This window comes from Topomyia yanbarensis, chromosome 3, assembly GCF_030247195.1.
Source record: "Topomyia yanbarensis strain Yona2022 chromosome 3, ASM3024719v1, whole genome shotgun sequence".
NCBI classification, from domain to species: Eukaryota; Metazoa; Arthropoda; class Insecta; order Diptera; family Culicidae; genus Topomyia; species Topomyia yanbarensis.
The window spans coordinates 265613541-265634240 of NC_080672.1; the positions used below are offsets into that span (position 1 = coordinate 265613541).

At 37.9% G+C, this 20700-nt stretch overlaps 2 protein-coding genes across 2 annotated transcripts in view; one reads left to right on the forward strand and one right to left on the reverse strand.

Annotated features, from left to right (window-relative positions):
- LOC131694049 (uncharacterized) overlaps nt 1-20700 on the reverse strand; it is a 52405-nt gene that overhangs the window by 17226 nt on the left and 14479 nt on the right. The gene's annotated exons all lie outside the window — the stretch shown is intronic.
- LOC131687909 (glutamate receptor ionotropic, kainate glr-3-like) lies at nt 1138-19090 on the forward strand. Its single transcript, XM_058972003.1, has 4 exons — nt 1138-1449; nt 1512-1883; nt 11323-12144; nt 18641-19090. The coding sequence occupies exons 1-4, from the start codon at nt 1138-1140 to the stop codon at nt 19088-19090; spliced, it is 1956 nt and encodes a 651-aa protein (XP_058827986.1).

Genomic DNA, 20700 nt, shown 5'->3' on the forward strand with positions numbered 1-20700 from the left:
CTTTGACAGCGGGTGGGGTTAGAGCCTTACTCAGTTTCGCTTCGCGCAGCAGCTGTATTAGTGAAGATCTGTGAGTCGTGTGCTGACAAGCAAGGGCAATAAAATACGTGCGCGTGGAACTGTTAATGGCATCCACCATAGAAAGTAAAACTTTCGGTACAGTACTGTTAATGGCATCCACCATAGAAAGTAAAACTTTCGGTACAGTACTCTTCACAAAGAAAATCGCTATTTAACGTGAAGTTCATGCTCAAAATTAATGAAAATTAAACAAATCATTGAAGTGTAAATACGAAGCAACACTCCCGATGACCGGCTGTCCGAAATTCAAGTTGCTACATATTACTAAGATAATATTGACTACCAAGACATACCTCCTGATTTTTTCCCTTTACCGCTAACAGAATTCCTTTCCCATGATCCCATGATGGAGATGCAGAGTTAGTCTCTGTCTCTATGAACAGAGAGTGTCGAACTGACATTCCTGTCTTTCCCGGTAGAACATCATTGAACGTGGCCGGCGTAGTTATTGACCATTTTATGAAATTTGTTGGGTCAGCGAAACATACACAGTAAGAATAATTTGCCTCTCCTAGGAATCATTTGTTGATTCGATACATTCCTTGTATGTCATGATGTCCCGGAATTCAAGACGCACGCTGTTTTCAAACGATATGACCTGGGACATCACATACATCATAGTGTCCACAATGTCCATTGCGATGATCCGAAAACAGACGCGCATCAAACAGTCCGGTACCTTATGACTCACGTCCGTTTTTCGCTCCCAGACGTTGTGGCGTATCATTCTTTGGACTTGTGACCTCGGACGTTATGACACGATGCATGTTGTGTTGTACGCTAAATTTCTCTCTGCGTTATTTTTCGTATATGTAGAATTGTAGACTAGGACGGGTGTGCAATACACCGTAGTTGTTTCAAAATTATTGCCCAATCACTTATTTCTCAAACATTCCTATCAACAACTCAATTAAGTTATTTATTCTCCCATTTAAATGTAAAATGAGATCACGAACATGTTGCAAACAGATACAATATATAAAGGGAGTGTTCTCTATAATCCTTTAATCTCGTTTTCGGTGCCACGTTGCTGGCACCATAATAGAAGGGCATAAAATGTGGTTGGTAAACAACTGCCTAATTTTATGTGTGTCTTCAACGCTGGTGTTGGGTCGGCAGTGGAACGAGCACGATTTGAGTGAGATATCTATTGCATATTTTAAGGCTCGGCATGTTAAGTTGGTTACCGTAATTAATTGTTTTGACGTGAACGAGAATTTCCGGCTGATGAAGAGTTATTTAAATAACGGGTTTCGCGTACATGTTGTTGGTTCCGTTGTTGGTGAATTCAATGTTTCCGGAAACAGTAATACTGGCGTGGTGGTAGATGCAAGATGTGTGCCAATGGTGGATGCCTTGATGAAAAATGTTAGTTTGGTGAATTTTCCACGATGGGTTGAACCTTGTTCATGTGGAGCTTTCATTTACAGAAAAATATAAATTCATTTATGCTGACCAACATTTACTGGTTAATTTTGGACAACGGGCCGGGTATAATCGAAAGTCAAAGGGTCGAAAATGGTACATTCCCATCCACAATTCGGCAGATCTATGACAAGAGGTTTCGATTTGTGGATGTGTTGCCGACTAGTCACGTTGTGGTTGGACTTTTCGACAGCAAATGGCAGTTGTTCGATGTCTACAAAGTGTACTGGGAGGCTCGGATAAATTACAATGAAATATGCTACAACAATCAAGATCTAACGGTGTTATCCAATTTGCGGAAAGCTTTATGGCGTATCGACAAGAAGGATCAGCAAAAGCGGAACCTACGTGGATTTGCAATGCCGTCAGGAACTGCGGTAATTTTTTTTGTTAGAAGGGATTTTCGTAAAAAGAGCACAAACTTTTAATCGGATACTCTTGAAACTTCTAGGGAAATCTTATAATTACACTAATTTCGTTGTGCATAGTTTGTTACGTTCAACATATTTTCTCATTCCGAATAGCCGGTTTACTTCACTCGTACCATCAAATTTGTACAACTGTTTTCGGCCTCTTTTATTTCAGCGGTTCTCAACCTTTTTCGTAGCACGGACCCCTTAGAAAGTACCCTGGGTTACTGCGGACCTCCACGGAAAAAAACATCGATTTTGTATGCTATCAAAATGTTATTTTCAGTTTGTTAGAAACCTAGACTTGAAATTTCAGTATGCACTCGGAAAATATATCTTTCTTCGCGGACCCCAGGAACGACTTCGCGGCCCCCTACGGGTCCACGGACCCCAGATTGAGAATCACTGGTCCAAACATTCATTGTCGATGTCCATATATATAGATATTATAATTCGTTAAATTAAAATCATTCAACAATTTTCTGGAAGCTTGTCTCTCAGATAAAAACGAATATTTTAGAATCATAACAAGTACTTATCATCGCTTAATTTTAAAACGTGAACTGAAATTAACCGTTGTGTGTCCGACGCGGTACCCGGGTACCTTTTTAAGTTTCAATTAATTAAATTCCTTTGTTTTATCCATAGCTGGAAATTGAAATTTTGTGACATCTTAGAACTTCACTAAGTCAAGCTTTTGGGTTAATAATATTGTTGATATAGTAAGGGTGGGAGTGAGGAGGGGCTCCTGAATTTTTTTACTACGTAACAGGCCGACGTGGGTACCCGGGCACCCACAAAACTAAAATGCCCATAACTAAGGTAATATCTAACCGATTTCGATATTTTTGGCCGTTTTGGATTCAGGAACTCATCCACTTTTGGGCTTGGTAAAAATGAATTGGGTTACTTCATTCGATTCCCGGGAATCCGGATTTCCGGAAGCAGGTTCCAGTGCTGGGGTACTATTTGCGAACTTCAATGGAATATTAGCAATATGGGTATCAAAATTCTTGGAACTGCATCAGTAGGCTGTATCTCGTGGTTTTGGAACCATTTGGTGGTTTGACCCCGGAACGGACATTCCGGAGCAGGTTCCCGTGGGGCCGTGACTGGCCATTCCATTCCAATTTCATTTTTCAAATTGCCATAGGTTCCCGTAACAATAAAAAACAGACTTCCGAGACAATTTGAAGAGTTTTGATACTCGTATCTTATCCTAGTACCGGAACATTATTCCGGAAAATCCGGATTACCAAAAACCAGATCCATTATTCCGGTTCTATTGTACAGAATCAAAAGGTAGACGAGTTCCTGAATCCAAAACATCTAAAAGTGTCCAAATCGGTTAAAGGAAGCCATAGTTATGAGCATTTCAATTTGTGGGTACCCGGGTACCCTCGTTGGCCTGTTAAAGATGTTTTTTTTGTTGGACACATAACTGTTAAGGGAATATTGGAGAATCCACAATACTCTTTAAATTTGTCTCTGTAAGGTTGTTACGATTAAAAATTAGTCAAACAAAAATGTGTGTAATATGTTACTATGGCCGGCGTCGGCGGTAAAACATGATGATGAGTTATGTTCTACCATAGACCATGCAGTAGACTTGGGTGGAACGCCCAACTCCTACTCTGCAGAAGGCAAAAAATTCTTCACATTTCCTTTCGATCATGCCCATATGAGCCTGCCTAGTTCTAGTTTTCCGTTCTAAGTTTATAACTGATTCGCTCTAGAATACCTATCCGTCTTTCAATTTCATTGCTTTCGTTTCTCTTAGTCTCAAATTAGCCGAAAATAGCCAACAAAATCGATACAGTAAAAATGTGTGTAAACCGGTTACCGGACTAAGTGACATTGTATTGATTTCGAGAAAAACGAGTTTAAAGTTTGAATCGCAGCATCCTTTACGTTATAATTTGAAATATTTTTTGCCATATTTCTTGCTTATTATAACATATTTAAAATCTGGCAAAAGTCGAATGTAGCCGAAAAAATTCTTTATTCAGTGCTGTCATTATCTCATTTTTTATGATTTTGCGGTCTGATTTAACACCGGCCAAATCATGTTTCCTTTGCAAATTTATTTCATACAGAATAAAGAAACTATTGACTCATCCTTCCTTTTTGGCATATTCGAATTGTCGGGCCTTTCGTTTGACTCTTTCCACCAAGTTTTGCACAGCCTCCTTGGTTACTTTCCTCGCCGCAGAACGTTTGTTTGCGTTGAACTGCATCTCGATGACAACCAGGGTGGCAGATCCTACGGATTTTCTTATAAATCTACGGATTTTTGTCCTTTCTACGGATCCATTGATTAACTCGTAGAATATACGGAATTTTCGCAACTTCTGCAGAATTATACGCATACATGCATGCTTTGTTGGATTGGATTCCAGACCCGAAATCGCTTGATGCATTAGATCAGGAATATACGAGAATTCCAAATAATATTCGAATTGAATATTTTTTTCGGAATATTGATTTGATTGGTATTCATTCTAGCCTGTTTAAATATGAATATGATTATGATATGAAAGCACGTTAAGTATTTTAGAATACTAGAAGTAAAATTAATTGAATTTCCTAACGTTGCTGTGACTGATTAAACCAAACCGCCCCCACCAAGGACACATGCCAGCACTATAATCAGACCTTGCGCAGAAGATGCCAAGTTGAACGCATCACTATAAAAACAGTGCCCAGCATCTCCAAATCAGAAGCCAGCCCATCCGCGCGAAATCTAATGACGGCTAGTTTATGATCGTGACCCGTATGTACAAGAGGCAAGGAAGAATAGCTGATCGCGATCACCAAGACAGCAAAGGGGGTCCTACTCGCGAGGCCTAAAATTGAACACTTTTTTGGGAATTGGGACACTTTTTTGGTAAGCATCTACTCAATGGATTTTGAATTTGGGAGATACATGTTTTGACCTTTCAATTTTACTTTTGAAGATGAAAAGAAAAATCTCTCGCGACCTTGAAACTTCATTGATGATATTAGGTAAAGTTGTGGCAAATTTGGTAATCAATAATCAGAAAACTCATATTTTAATAATCATAGTCACGTTAACTAAGTTTTCTCGAGAGGGATTTTTTTAATTTTTTTAATTTGTAAAAGTTATGTAACGATTTGTGAAAATTTCCAATATTTACGTTATTTTTTGGTCTATTAGGAGCTATAAAAATGAAACAAATTGACATTTTGCAAATCCCTGTCGGGAAAACATAACAGTATGTTTTCTGAACAATTGTAGTAAAAATTATTGAAATCGGACCAGAATTTCTACGAAAAGTCTTACTTGACCGCTTAAAAACGCTATTTTCAGGAAAACGCTTTTAAAGATAAAGCACGGTAAATAACTCGATTGTAGTACAGTACAGCAGAGTTCACCTTCCTCATCACGAAAATGTTCATGGTTGTCCACATTTTGCTCCCTCTGTTGAATTTGGGCCTGTTCTGCGGCGACACACACTTTGCGTTCAGAACAAGTTATACGTTCACCGTCGCGTCGAGTAGCACATCTTTAAACTTCAGTGCCCAAGGTAATTCCCATCACCTTCATAGCTTATAATATCGCTAAAAATCCTTGGTTGAAGATGCTGACTACCAAATAAGTCGCAACATTGACCACCACTGAATCTGTGCAAGTGTTTTGGCGCCAAGTCCCAGATTCCACTATTCAAAAACTCATTGTTGTTTTGAGTGTGAGTTCTTAAGCATCTTTCTAATCAATTATTAGAAAATAGACTTTCGTAGATGGGTTTCATTAATTCTACGATGAAAGGAGCCATGAGGATCCTGACATGTTCGAAAGTTTCCAACGTTCTGTTTTATACCCAACTCACCTTTACAGAAGTAGCGAGCTAAAAGATCCGAAAGACAATCGTCTCAAAGTGAGAAAGCTTCACTGGTTAATAATTATTGAAAAGTGTTTTTTCACGCTTACCTGCCCTTAGATAGGTATGCAAATAAACTGAAATGCCTATTCGATAGAATGAAAAGTCAGAGGAGACCCTAGAGACTCCACTGCATCATAAAAAGTGCCGACCGATCATCGATGAACTCAACGGATTAATCCAACCTAAAAAATCTGAAATAGTATTGAAGGACAGTACATTGACGAAAAATGTGAAATAAATAATGGGATACTTTGTGCAACCAGAAAATCTTCAAGTTGGTGCGATATAAAATATTCTGGTCGTGATTTAAAATATCTCTGTGAAGTGTATTTTGCAGTGTGTTACTGAATGAGACTTCGAAAACTTTCAATATGTTCGAAGAAGTTGTTAAGATGTCTTTATTGAGTTATCCATGCAAATTAAAGTCGATTTTTTATTTGGGAATCAGGTATTTGACCCTTTGTAATGCTTAGTACCAATAAATGTAATTACCACAATAGATCTAAAAACTGGTCGCAGTGATTTGTGTCCCACAAAAAAATGTAATTAACTGCAAATTCAACCGTGTTGGGTTTTCTCGATTTCGATATTTGCTCCTTAGAAGACAAACCCTGGATCCCGGAATCACAACTTGCGAACTCATCATCTGTTTGTAGATTTCAAGGCGGGTACAATTCAGGGCAACGAAACGAACAGTGGTGCCAGATGATGCTTTAATATGGCAGTTGGGGAGGCTTTTGTGTTTTTTAAAAGATAGGTAGCAAAAATCTGACCAATTACACTAGTTTACAAATTTTGGGTTAATTGCATGAAGTTAAGAAAAAAAGGTCTTTTTCAAGTCAATTTTGGGTCGCTGAACACGAAAATCATATCCATTTTCTTTTTCAAGAACCGTTTTTGTGATATTTTGAAAAAGGTGTTTTTGAGCACTTTTTGCAGTTTTTGGTCAATATCTTAGGAACAAATCTTCCGATTAACAAATACGACCCACCATTTTAAAGATATTGATGTCACCATTCCAAAATTGTATAAAATGTTAGGATAAAATATCAACAGTTTAGGGTTAAGAGCAACCAAAGTCAAAAAGTAGTGTTTGGTAAAATTACTAATTTTTAGTTAATTTTTCATAAAAAAATAAATCAGCAAAAAAAAATCTTTTAAAATTTTATGTGGCAGATAAACTTCACACGTTAATTTTAAGCCTAAGATCACGAAAATCCGACAAAAACTGGTGATGTTATTAAGCACCGAATGAAAATTGCTATGTTTTTCACATATCTCTTTTGGTCTTAAATAAGATTACACTAGTTTACAAGAAAAATGAAGTTACGAGAAAAAGTGTTTTCTAGATCAATTTTGGGTCGCTGAATACAAAAATAATACTCTATTTCTCTTTCAAAGAAGTTCGAGTTTAAAAAAAAGTTTTTCTTTTGCTTCCGCTTTTTCGTTTTTGCTCTATTTTTTATTACAGAAAAATGTTTTTTCATATTTTCAGAATCTAATGTGACAGATTTTAACAATTTTAAGGTAATCGCGATAAGCTAAGAAGAAAGGTTTTTCCTCAGTTAATTTTGGATCGCTGAATACGAAAACCAAGTCCATTTTTTTCAAAGAAGCATTTTCAAGATTTCTTTGAAAAAGGTGTTTTTGGGCACTATTTTAGTTAATTGTCAATTATCTTGTTCAAATAGGATCCGATCGAAACAGTTCGAAAGGTATTGATGTGCCCTTTCCGAAAATGTATAATATGCGTAGATCAAATCTCGACAAACATATGATTACGGCATAAAAGCCAACTGTCAAAATTCTCTTTGAAAGGAAATTTATTATGATTACAATCGACCAAAGTAAAAAAAAGTCTAATGTTCGACCTTTTCTAAAAAAATCATATTTCTAGTAATTTTTTTATAATAAATGAAGAACAGAAGAACATTCTTGTAGAATCTAATGAAATAAACATTCTTTTTGCATAAATTTTAAGCCAATGGTCACAAAAATCGGATGAAAATGTAGATGGTATGAAGCACTGAATGAAAATTGTAACTTTTTATTTTTCGCACAATTATACTTTCGGCTGAAATATAGAAGATTATTTCAGCCGAAAGTATAATTGTGCGAAAAATAAAAAGTTGATAGTTATTGTTTGTGTTGGGTACTGTCTTCTCGAGCTTGCATCCATGCATCCTGCGGCATTTGAATGCTTTTGGATTTTTCATTGTACAACTAAGTGCTCTTTTTAAAATGTGAAAATATCGTTGGAAAAGTTTTGTTTTGTCTGTGATGAGTACATATTTTACGAATTAAAGGAATTTTCGCCTTCTGCTTCAACAGGCTTCACAGCAGATTCTCAGTTCACATAATATTACGTGGCTAGTGCTACGATCCCACTGAGACTCCTTCCCGATAGGGACTCGAATATTTGACGACTGGCTTATGAGACCAGTGCTACACCCTCTAAACCGCCGCACCAGGGCAGGGTCCGCTAAAATCATAAAATTTCCATTTCGCTCAACGTGCTATAGCATCAACATTTTCCATCCGATGTTAGTGATATTAGGCTTAAAATTAACGTAAACATATTATCTGTCATCTTAGATTCTAAAAGGTCCGAAAATTTTTTTTGTTTTTCTGTAAAAAAATCCTTTAAAAATGAGTAACTTTTAAAAATGGTCAAAAATGCACTTTGGTCGCTTGCAGCACTAAAAATTTTACATATGATCGACACATATTTTATGTTTTTGGAAAGGGCATCTCGGCACCTTTCAACCTGCATATTGACTAAATTAATTGAATGATTTTGACACGAAATATTGACTAAAAACTGAAAAAAAAGCTCAAAAGCGAGTTTTTTGAGAAAATCACAAAATCGCTTCTTTGAACAAAAAAATGAATATTGTTTTCGTGTTCAGCGACCCAAAATTAGTCTAAAAATACTTTTTCTTGAAGCTTCATTTTTCTTGTAAACTAGTGTTATAAGCTAGCCGATACAATCCAGGCAGCCCATATAGCGTTGATTCCGACGTAGAAATGGATGCGGTACAGTACACCGTTGTCGACGAGTCTACACAAACAACAAAAGCTGCACAAGTCTTTGATACAAGAGAATAAGCTGAACAAGAGTTGTTCAAGCAATTATCCAGTTAAATTGTTTGTTGGGTATATCTTGTCATACATGTGACATTAGTGACATTTGATAACGCAGATATCCGCGAGATGAAAATCGGTTAGCGGTTGTACATGGGATCTTCTGCGGTTTGCGTATTCAACTGCAATTCCTTAGTTTAAGGAAGCACACAAAACTTCTTCCTAACAAAAGGAAGGAGCCAGATTGTCGACTGGTTGGTGTGTACAAACATGCCAGTCAAGTGTACAAACATGCTGCCATCACAATGCTTATAAAGCACGGTAGACTACAGTTGGTGAGACATGTAACTAGGAAGCCAGAAGAGAGAACAACTAAAATTATGTTCAGCTATAAACTTGGGCCTGGCTGTTGACGATGGTGCAGATCCCGCACTCGAGGAATAGGCACGTGTGAATCTTTTTCGTTCAAAATTCAAACAAATAACCAGACCATGCTACTGTGAGCCATAGAATCGGATGGTGAGTCTGATGCCCGATTGATATTGGTACAGTGCTCATTAGGATGTGATCCGACGAAGAAGGGCAGAGGGCTCACTATGTTCTAAGAACGACCTCGTAGAACGCTCTGTTAAGTATTAACATGTTGATTGACGGTCACCACATTGAGGTGGCCTCCCATCTCACGCTCAACATCACCCAGAGGTTGGCATACGAAATCGACATCAAAGATATGGCCATTGACGAACATCTAAACAAGCTGAGAGGTCAAGAAGTCGTAGCGGTCCGTAGGATCACCATGATGTATAACGGGGTAGTATCCTCTCCGAATACGTATATCTCGGTCTGGTACGCACGTGTGTCTGGTCCTACTACCCATCCCCTATGTTGTATTAGAACTTCTGCAAATTTGGTTGCAGTACTAGGGTGTACCCCAAACAGCAAGCTTGCGTAAACAGCAGTCTGAACCACTTATCACAACGAGACGTCCTATGCACCAACTTCCTTAGGAGCATAACCAGCAAGCACCCAGCTTGTGCCCCAAATTCATGGAGGAAGAGTCCATCATTAATATTTCTGAAAACCTTTCCCATCCTAGAATAAGAGCGCTTATAGCACAAAACCGCTGATGACCCAGCTATGCCGAGAAGACTCGAAAATACACGGATCCCGAAGGAGACTAGAAGGATTGTACTATCGCCAAACTGAAGGAGATCACTAAGCTAAAAACTGAAAATGAACGATCCACCAAAAGAAAATGACCAGGACGACGAGATACTACGCCTACAAAATCACCTAACGTAGTACATCTAACAACTCAAAATCACCAAGCAACAACTATTTGAGGTAACGGAGAGTACATCATCACTCCTCGAGAGTACATCCTCACTCCTCGACACACGAGCAGTTTTGTGGCTATTTGTGTATGGCAGTATGAATGCTAACTATGTGTCGAGAATTACTGTTCTTCCCATACTAGGACAATCTGGGCGGCAAATTCTAGATTGTCTAATTTACTGAGCCCTTCGGCTCCCTTGTGTCATTCAACACTACGATTCGGCCCCTTGTGCCATTTAGCATCGCAACTCCTTTAGGTCATTTGGCTCCCTTATCGTGCCATTCAGAACCAATGGACCTAGCCTACTCCGACGGATATCTCCCCGGCGAGAGAAGCTCCCGTGAAACCGAGCCAACCAGCCAGGTATGAGATCAGCTCAGCGATTCCGCTGGAACAGGGCATCCGGTTCGCTGGTGCCCGACAACTTGCAACATGGGGGTGTCTCGTCGCGGTCTGCTCAGTATAGTTGCAGGTGGCGAATAAATAACAAAACAAACTTTTAAATATCTGCATTCTTTCTTTCTCATACAAAAAAATTCAGATTCTTTTTGTCTCTCAATACAGATTTAATGTTTGAACTGTGAGCATTGTAAATCAATTGTATGTACAGAACAGTGATTCTCAACCTGGAGTCCACGAAGAAAAATATATTTTCCGAGTGCATTTGAAAGTCTTGTTTCCTAACAAACTGGAAATATCATATGGATAGCATACGAAAACGATGCTTATCCGTGGGGGTCCGCAGCAACTCGGGTGATTTCTTAGGGGTCCGTGGAACAATAACACCATTGGCTTTTTTAAGATTAGTAAATTTATTGTTTCCTCATAGATCAATTTTTGTTTTTTTTACGCAAGCGCCGGACTAACAAAATGAATAAAGAAGCGATTACCTTGTTTAAACATAGTGGAACACCCTGTCATTTTGGATCACCTCCATACTGAAAACACACATGGTTATATGTCTTACTTTTATAATCATAGCTTTGCATCATGTTTAATTTAAATCATTTTTTCAGGGATTGAAATATGTGTTTGTTTTCTAGATTATTCTAAGGTTTCTAAAATATAACTTCTTTTCCAGATAACAGCACCTGAATATTATAAAGGGCTGGAGGATCGCACCGATGCTATACACGATTTGTTCGCGAAAGCAAACTATCCTATGATCAAGGCTTTGATGTACGATTTGAACTTCACAATGAACCTAGTCCAAGTCGATAAGGTGGGATGGAAAACGAATGGAACCTTTAGCGGGATAATGGGAAAGTTTCAAACACGATCCATAGAACTGGGCTGTATCGGAGTGTTAATGCGCTCTGAGAGAATGGAAGTAGTCGATTATACGATAGTTACACTGTTAATAGAAACCAGCATAATCTTCAAGCAACCACCATTGTCAGTGGTTTCAAACATCTTCGAACTACCGTTCAGCGTTGGAGTTTGGCTGAGCTGTTTCGCATTTGTTTTTATTTACTGGCTTGCATTGATGTTTTTCAGAATAGTCACCAAAACTGAACCGTTTACTCCCATGGAATCATTGACTTTTATCATCGGAACCATGTGTCAGCAAGGTTACGATTTGTTACCCCACTTTAATGCTGCCAAATTGCTATTCTTTTTTGCTAAACTGGCAAGTTTTTTCATCTTCACCTCATATTCGGCTAGCATCGTCGCGCTGTTGCAGAGTCCAAGCAAAGCAATAAACTCGGTGTCAGATTTAACTGTATCTCCGTTGAAGGCCGGCGCCATGGACACGGTATATGGATGGGTTTATTTCAACGAAAGTAAGGACCCGGGGGTGCAGGCGCTTTTCCGGAGGAAGATTAAACCACAAGGAAAAAGAGCTTTTATCGAGGCCGATGTCGGGATGAGGCGAGTCAAAGACGAACTATATGCCTTTCAGGTTTGTATTTAACTATGAACGGTTTAGCTCTTTTACCTGAACCAAACATTAAATTTGATTACAATCATACGATCCCTATTTTTGTTGATTCTGTCGCGTGGGTTCCCGTGATATTCGCTGATCGAACATTTGTATTTGTGTTTTAGATATTAGCAAACAGAATATTTATCAAAAATATTGAAGTTGTACTAAATGTCCAAATGTATATATTAAAGTATTTTAATAATACTTTTCAAATTGACTTATGTAACCATCAGGGCCACAGGGTGGTTTTTTGACATCCGTGGCTGAGTTTTTGTTTTACGCATTTTGTAACTTTCAAACGGTTTACAATATCGTCTCGATGTCAAGAGAAAAGTTACAAGACATTTTAAGTGAAAAATAATCTTAATAACACAAAGTAATTGTTTTTTGTCGACAAAAAATTTAAAATATCTCGAAAACTACTACATTTTCGAAAAAAAATATTAGAGGCATTTTGATTTGCAATACTATTTAAAATCATATTCAATAAGAAAATGATAAACATTTGATTATTGATAGTTAATTATAAAGAAATGCGAATAACTTATAAAAGGGTATAATTTCATTATTTTATTTCTTGATGCAAAATTCCAAATATCTCGATAACAATCACATTTTGGAAGATTTTCGTTAAATGCGGTTTGATTTAAAATGACAGTGCAATTGACGCTTGTCTTATATCGGACCTCACAACTCGTGATATTTGTATTGTCATGGTAAATATGACTGTTGACAACATAAACAAGAAATACGTCTATTGTTCGGCATATTTGCCGCATAATGAACCATCACCTTCTGATGATTTCAAAAGGGTTGTATCATACTGTGGCAGAAATGGGTTTCCTCTCATAATCGGCAGTGATGTAAATTCCCACCACATAATTTGGGGAAGCTCTGATATCAATTTGAGAGGCACCGAATTGATGGAATACTTAAGTAGTACAAATCTGCACAATCTTAATGCAGGATACCGCCCAACTTTTGCACGAGCTGGCAGAGAAGAGGTGTTAGATGTAACTTTCTGCTCTGACAGTATTACGCATGAGTTGACAAACTGGCTCGTACCAAACGAGCTCGAACCGTCGTTATCTGATCATAAGTACATAGTCTTTGATCATTTAAACGTCTCGCTAGATATCGTCACCTCTCGTAATCCCAAATCTACGAACTGGGACCTCTACGAAGAGGGCTTCATGGGTATCTTCCGACGATTGACTAGGTTTCATGGGTATCTTCCGACGATTGAATCTCCAAGTGATTTGGATGAGGTCGTGGATAAAACAAGCTCACTCATAGTAGCAGCATACCAAGAGGCTTGTCCGCTTCGAGTTATGCGTGCTTCTAGAGGAACACCATGGTGGAATACCGAACTTGTTCGACTCAAAAAGTTATGTAGGAGAGCTTGGAATCGCAGACGCAGGGACGGGTCAGAGGCATTCAAGTTGGCTCGCAAGGCATACAGAAATGCCCTTCGATCCTCTGAGCGAAGTGGTTGGAAAAGCCTCTGCACAAATGTCTCAAGTCTCAACGAGACTAGTAGATTAAATAAGTTACTTTCGAAATCGAAAGACTTTCATGTCAGTTCCAATACTGAATACACGTGAATACTCGTCTGACGAAGATGTAGTACTCAACTGTCTTTTTGACACACACTTTCCAGGTTGTACGAAGCCATCACTGACGACTGCCCCTGAGTTCTTTTCAGGCAGTTCTGATTCTTGGGCATTTGCTCGTAGAATTGTGACAACCGAATCGATCAAATGGGCGATTGAAAGTTTTGCTCCGTATAAGTCTCCTGGAAAGGACAGAATTATTCCAGTTCTACTACAAAAAGGATATGAACACTTCAAGCATATTTTGAAAAAGGTTCTTACTTGCAGTCTTGCAACAGGATACATTCCATTAGCCTGGCGGGAAATAACTGTCAAATTCATTCCCAAAGGTTGCCGCGTCAGTTATGAGGAGGCAAAGAGCTTTAGACCGATCAGTCTGACCTCCTTCCTTCTCAAATCAGTGGAACGTTTAATCGACCACTACATTCGGGATGGTTGCTTGGGCGAGCACCCGCTGCATGCAATGCAACATGCATATCAGCGGGGGAAGTCTACTACCACCCTGTTACACAATGTTGTTTACAACATTGAAAAAGCTTTTTCACAAAAGCAATCAAGTTTAGGAGTTTTTCTCGATATTGAAGGTGCTTTTGACAATGTGTCTTTCGAATCCATTTTGGAAGCAGCACGAGATCATGGAGTACCTTCATATATCACGAACTGGATACACGCAATGCTTAGATACCGACATCTGTGCTCATCGTTAAGACAAGTAGAGATGAGGAAACTGAGTGTCTGCGGATGTCCTTAAGGTGGTGTGCTGTCACCACTTCTATGGAACCTTGTCGCCGATAGCTTGTTGAGAAAACTAAATGAGCTTGGGTTTCCGACGTATGGTTTCGCCGACGATTATCATATTGTCGAAGATCAAGTTAAGTACGTTGGGGTAATTCTCGACTCAAAACTTTATTGGACAGCTCACATCGATTTCAGGATCAAGAAAGCTTGCATGGCCTTTGGCCAATGTAGACGGGCTTTCGGCAAATCTTGGGGACTCAAAACTCAAGTACATTCAGTGGATCTACACAACAATTGTTAGACCAATACTGGCAAACGGGTGCCTTGTTTGGTGGCAGAAGGGAGAAGTCATGACAATCCAATCAAAGTTAAACCATCTTCAGAGGATGGTCTTAATGGCGATGACTGGTGCGTTCTCGACAACACCTACTGCTGCTCTCGAGGCACTCTTGAACATAAAACCACTACATGTGTTTCTGAAACAAGAAGCACTTTCTTGTGCATACCGTCTTAAGGTTACTGGGCTCTGGAACAGTAACCCGATAGATCGTGTAACTAGCAACACAAGACTGTGGCCCCAAATGGTTACTTGGGATGAATATACACTTGCTCCCAGTGACCTTACACTCACATGTAGTTTTGCTTCTGAAACTTTCAATGTTAGAATTCCTCTTCGTGAGGAATGGCTGTCTGGCTGGATGGAGCGACAACTTGAAGAATACGTAGTTTGTTATACGGACGGTTCTTTGTTGGAGGGCCGAGCCGGTGCTGGTGTCTATTGTCATGAGATGAGATTAAACCAATCTCATTCGCTTGGTAGACACTGTACCGTATTCCAAGCAGAAATCTTTGCGATTCTGTGTGGCGTACAATCCGCACTTCAACAGGGAATTTGCGGTAAAAGAATCTATTTTTGCTCTGACAGTCAGGCTGCCCTGAAAGCACTTAGTTCGGCAGATTCGAGATCGAAATTAGTAATCGCATGTCGAGCTCAAATCGAAGAACTTAGCATTTCAAATGCTATCTACCTTCTATGGGTACCCGGTCATTCCGGTATTACTGGAAATGAATGGGCAGACGAATTGGCTAGAGCTGGCGTTGCGACTGATTTCGTTGGTCCAGAACTAGTTCTACCACTGTCAATAACCCGATCAGAAATTCACATCAAAATTATATCAAAATAAGATATTATATCACGGCAAAATATATATCTCTGTGTGATATAAAATATAGCTGGATAGTTGTTAAAATATCAAGTTTTTATACCAAGAAAATGTATCGGTTATATCTTATTATATCTCAGTCTTTTTCAGTATAATGTATTTTGGTTGTATCTTGGTTTGATAAAATATTTATATCACACAAACGGATATTTAAGATATTGTATATCTAATTGAGCGCAGTAAATATATCTGAAAATATCAGAATTTTATCACTAAAATCAATTTTTTTGTATTATTTTTAATTAATAAATCAAATATTTTCATTATTTATTATTCTCTTTAGTACAAGTGTCTCTCAAAAAATGTGCATTTAATTTCCCTGTGTTACTAATTTTATAATTTTTATTACCGACGCAGCTACTTGTTAGAACTCGCAGTTAGTTCAGCATATAATTTTAAAATTTGTTCATTTATTTTTTCGAAGGCGTTCCTGTTTTTCACTTCACATCCTTCACAGTTTTAAGAGACCATGCATAAATGACGTAGTATTTTTTGAGTGATTTTTAACATCCCACTCCCCCATCGTAGCATTTCGTCACAAACCTCTAAATACCCACCTGGTAATTACGTAGCTTGACGGTAACTCCCCCCCCCCCTGGACCCCGTAAAAATAAAAAAACGATGTTAGATGAAACGGGTAAGATTGTCGTGATATCAGGTCAACCCCTATTCCCCTTTAAAAAACTACGTAGCATGACATGACCCCCTGTCGTCACACAACATCACAAAATACAAAACTCCCCCTCCCCTATAGAATGCTACGTCATTTATGGATGATCCCTTAAAATGCATGTTCCTATTGTTTCGTATGTTCTTCTCTCTTTGATTCTTCTTTAGTAGTTTACCTGCACTTGTTACAGGTTACAGGTTCGTGGCACTACATCGGAACATTTTCTCTGTTGTGATCTGTAATCATCGATTAGCTGTACAAAGCGTACATTATCTTATGTATTTACATTCCAACATATAACAAGACAAGACCACTAGTAATGCGATTTGGAGCCAGTTCTTGGGAGGATCCATCTCTGGTGATATCGTTATAGCTTTGCCAAACTGTCTTGGAAAGATAATATTTTGTTGTACACACTATGTTGAAAAGATACGATATGGTTGATATAAATATGATATATTATTTGATATAATTATTGACAAATCAAAACATGATATAATTTTAATTTAGTCTTAATTCGTTCCAAACAACATATATCAAAATTATATTGTTATATGATATAAATATCAAATCAAGAAATAATTTTCATATTTTCTTGATATGATTTTCTGATCGGGAAGTTGGATAAAGCACAAGATTCGCTCTTGGGCTGCATTCGAACATGCCAACCATTGGCGTAGCTTGCAAACTTGCGTTCAGACAAAGGCTTTTCTGCCGGATGTGAGTCCAAAAATGTCAAGAAATTTGTTGCATTTTTCCAAGCACAACTGCAGTATTCTGGTCAGGGCACTGACTGGACATTGCAAACTCAATTATCACATGGCTACTATTCAGCGCGCTGAGTATTATTCATGTGATCTTTGTGAATCCGATTACGGAACATCATATCATTTGATATGCAATTGCCCTGTATTAATGCAATTGCGCATCCGGATTTTTGGTTGTCCATACATAGATGAATCTATGTATGGAGAGCTGAAATTTAAGGATATGCTTTTGTTCCTAACCCAGTGTGGTAAAGAGCTATAGTTTTTTAGCCGTATTTGAATGACAATATCTCTTCGGGGGTGTTGTCGTTCTGTTATCTCAATATCCCCTCGGGGGTGTTGATATATCCGCTCACTGTTTGAGTAGAGGTTCTAAATCCCTCCGGGGGTTGGAAGTTTTATTCCTGCTGTTGTAGCACCTGCAGATCGTTCAGCATCACTCCGGGGGTGCAGAATGCTCTGTTTTAATTGTTCTGTGTCGTTGTTTTCCTTACCCCTAACCTTACCACTTCCCCAATCCTTCCCATCAGGAAAATGATGAAAAGACGATTCTTGGCAAGGTACAAATCTCCGATCAACATGGGGAACGTGCCATTTGAGCCAGACGCTACTGATTCCTGATAATTATGAAGAAATGCGAATAACTTATAAAAGGGTATAATTTCATTAATTTATTTCTTGATGCAAAATTCCAAATATCTCGATAACAATCACATTTTGGAAGATTTTCGTTAAATGCGGTTTGATTTAAAATGACATTTATACATATTTCGTAATAAAATTATAGTTTTATCCGTCAATTAGTATGAAATTTAAAAACATGTATAAAGTTATTGTTAGAAAAACTACTTATTAGTAAAGTTTTCCATGATAGAATATTTAAAATATTTCCTTTCTTTTAGGGATTTCTTTGACAAAAAACAAACATGAAAAGGAATGTTGTTTTTTGTGATTAAATTTTTTAACGTAAATATTATTTTAGTTAAATATATCCCACCATTTTTTTCAGTGCATATTTTTTCGTGTAGAACTGTTTAGTCCCTTTGACTTATGCTTGTTGTTCCAAATACGGTAGCAGAACTTTTTTTTTGAAAGTAATGTGTGCAAAAACTTCTACACCCTTTTGGAACATTACTCTTGTGCCAAAATGTTCTAATTGCCAGCGTAAATTATGGAGATTCATAAACCGAACACAACTGCAATGTTTTGTTGGAAACGGTGCTGGTCATGTTTTATGTGGTGAGAAAGTCTCATGGATCTATCAGAAATCTTTACCTATTAAATGATAAATATTCAGCAATTTCCGTATTTTTTCTTTACCAATCCATACGCATATTAACATCACATACAAATATTCTAAAATGCCAATCTCGTTAAGATTATCGATTATATAACTGTGTTTTTCTCGGATCCTGTGTTTTTTGCTCCGGTCCCTTTTCCCGTTGGCAATCTGGACCGAAGGTTGAAGTGAATGCAGCATACCAGTTGATAAAGGAAACATTCACCGACCAGGACACGTGCAAGATTCACGAGCTGGAGTCTTTCAAGCTGCCACCGTTCAGCATTCCGGTTGTAAAAGGCAGCAAGTATCGTGAGCTGTTCCGGCAGCGGCTGATCCGGCAACGAGAGGTTGGCATCATCAAACGGTTCAATCTGATTTGGATTGCTCAGAAACCCAGATGTGAGAATGGTTTTGCAGCATTTTCATCGGTTGGTCTGACCGAGCTACGGTATGCGTACATTTTGATGGTGATTGGCTATGGGGTGGCGTTTGGTTTACTGGCTGGGGAGATAGTGTGTAGCAGGTGTCGGTACAAATACGACAAACGGGCAAACATCGATAAAGCGAAAGAGCAGGCTTTTGGAAAAGGCATAGTTGATAAAGAATTTCAGTATGTATTTTTGAATTGATACAAAAATGATATTATTTTAGACTGAGCTTATGTAATAAAAAATGGGTTGTAAATAAAAGAAAATGACTTTCGTCTGGCTGAAAGTCACTTATTCGTTTATTTGTTCTACCGAAGTGGAAGCTCCAACGTTAGAGATTATGACTTCTTTTGCAAACAATAGAGGATAAGAAAATATGCAAGAATTCAAAATATAGAGGTAAAAAAATGTAAACTTTAGTGTGCTTATACACTACATAACGCTATTTCATCTGAAAAATCAGGACGAAACAGAACATGCCAGATAAGTCAGAATTCGCAATGTTTATGGTAAGTATTCTTTGATTCTATTCTAATCAATATCAAATCCCTATAACTACTATACAAAGCTATATCATACGTTTGTTCGAGTCTTAGTTAAATTTTCGAGTGTTGGAGTGATTCCATATTTCATTGACAAAACCAATTGCATAATGTTAAGATAACGCCATAATAAATAAAACTTGGTAACGAATAATTTAACGGTTTGCTTTGCGCTGATCAATCAGTCAGAATGACAGTTCGAATGGTATCCCGGAGAATTAGACTGCTCATAAATACAAACGCAAAGACAGATTATGAGTCATTCAACATGTTATCTATTCCTACGATTCGAACATATCCAAACCTGTGCTGTGTCGGGAGAACGAATGACAAGGGAAACGAACCAAACATTTCATTCATCGCGGAGGGGATGAATTGAACTTCGTTTCTCTGTCAAGTTCACGCAGGGATGTCAATTTTTTTTAAGCTCCTCCGGCTTGCACAACATTATGAACACATATACCAATAGTGGTGCAATAGCTAATTTCGGTTCCTCTTGTTGTAATTTCCAGTGATTTCTTATGAGACATACAACTATAGCCAGATTAGATCAACTATAGAGAGCAAAAAATCAAAGGAAAGCAATTTTTGGATTGTTATTTGTGCATATTTCAAGGATAACAGTTTTATTGTCGCATGGTGTTAGTGTGGTGATTTAATAACAAAACACCCACTACTGCAACTGGTACACCCCAACTATAGGTGCACTCACCCTACTCGAGCGCAACAGAACCTTTATTCCTAATTTTGCAACAAAAGAACGGGAAGATCGGAAATTAATTGATTTTAACGTCATTGCAAATAATTCGAGGGTTGCAAGAAACGATCATCTATTTCGGAAGTAGAAAGATTATCGAACTGTGTCCAATTTCATCACACCATTTTCGTTCTAGATGTAAATAACATCACTAATCTTTATGTTTTAATACATAAATTATAGCATATGAATTAAAGGGCGGGTTGAGTTTATATTGCATTGTATCTTGTATCGGAACACTGTTCATGGTATGAAAGTTTTCTCAATTATTAGCTATAAAGTCGGATTGTTGATTTTCATTCGCATTTATTTTTGTAAGGGACTGTCATACAATGGATAGATATTTTTTCTCAAACAGATTCTTTTCTATTACAAACAAGCCCTGTATCTAACAAACTAGTTTTATAGCGCATTAGAAGTGTGCTTGAAGAAGAAAAACATAAAAACTATCAATACTTATGGTAGTTTTAGCGTGGTTTTATGCATGTCTTTAAGACAATCGTAAAAATACT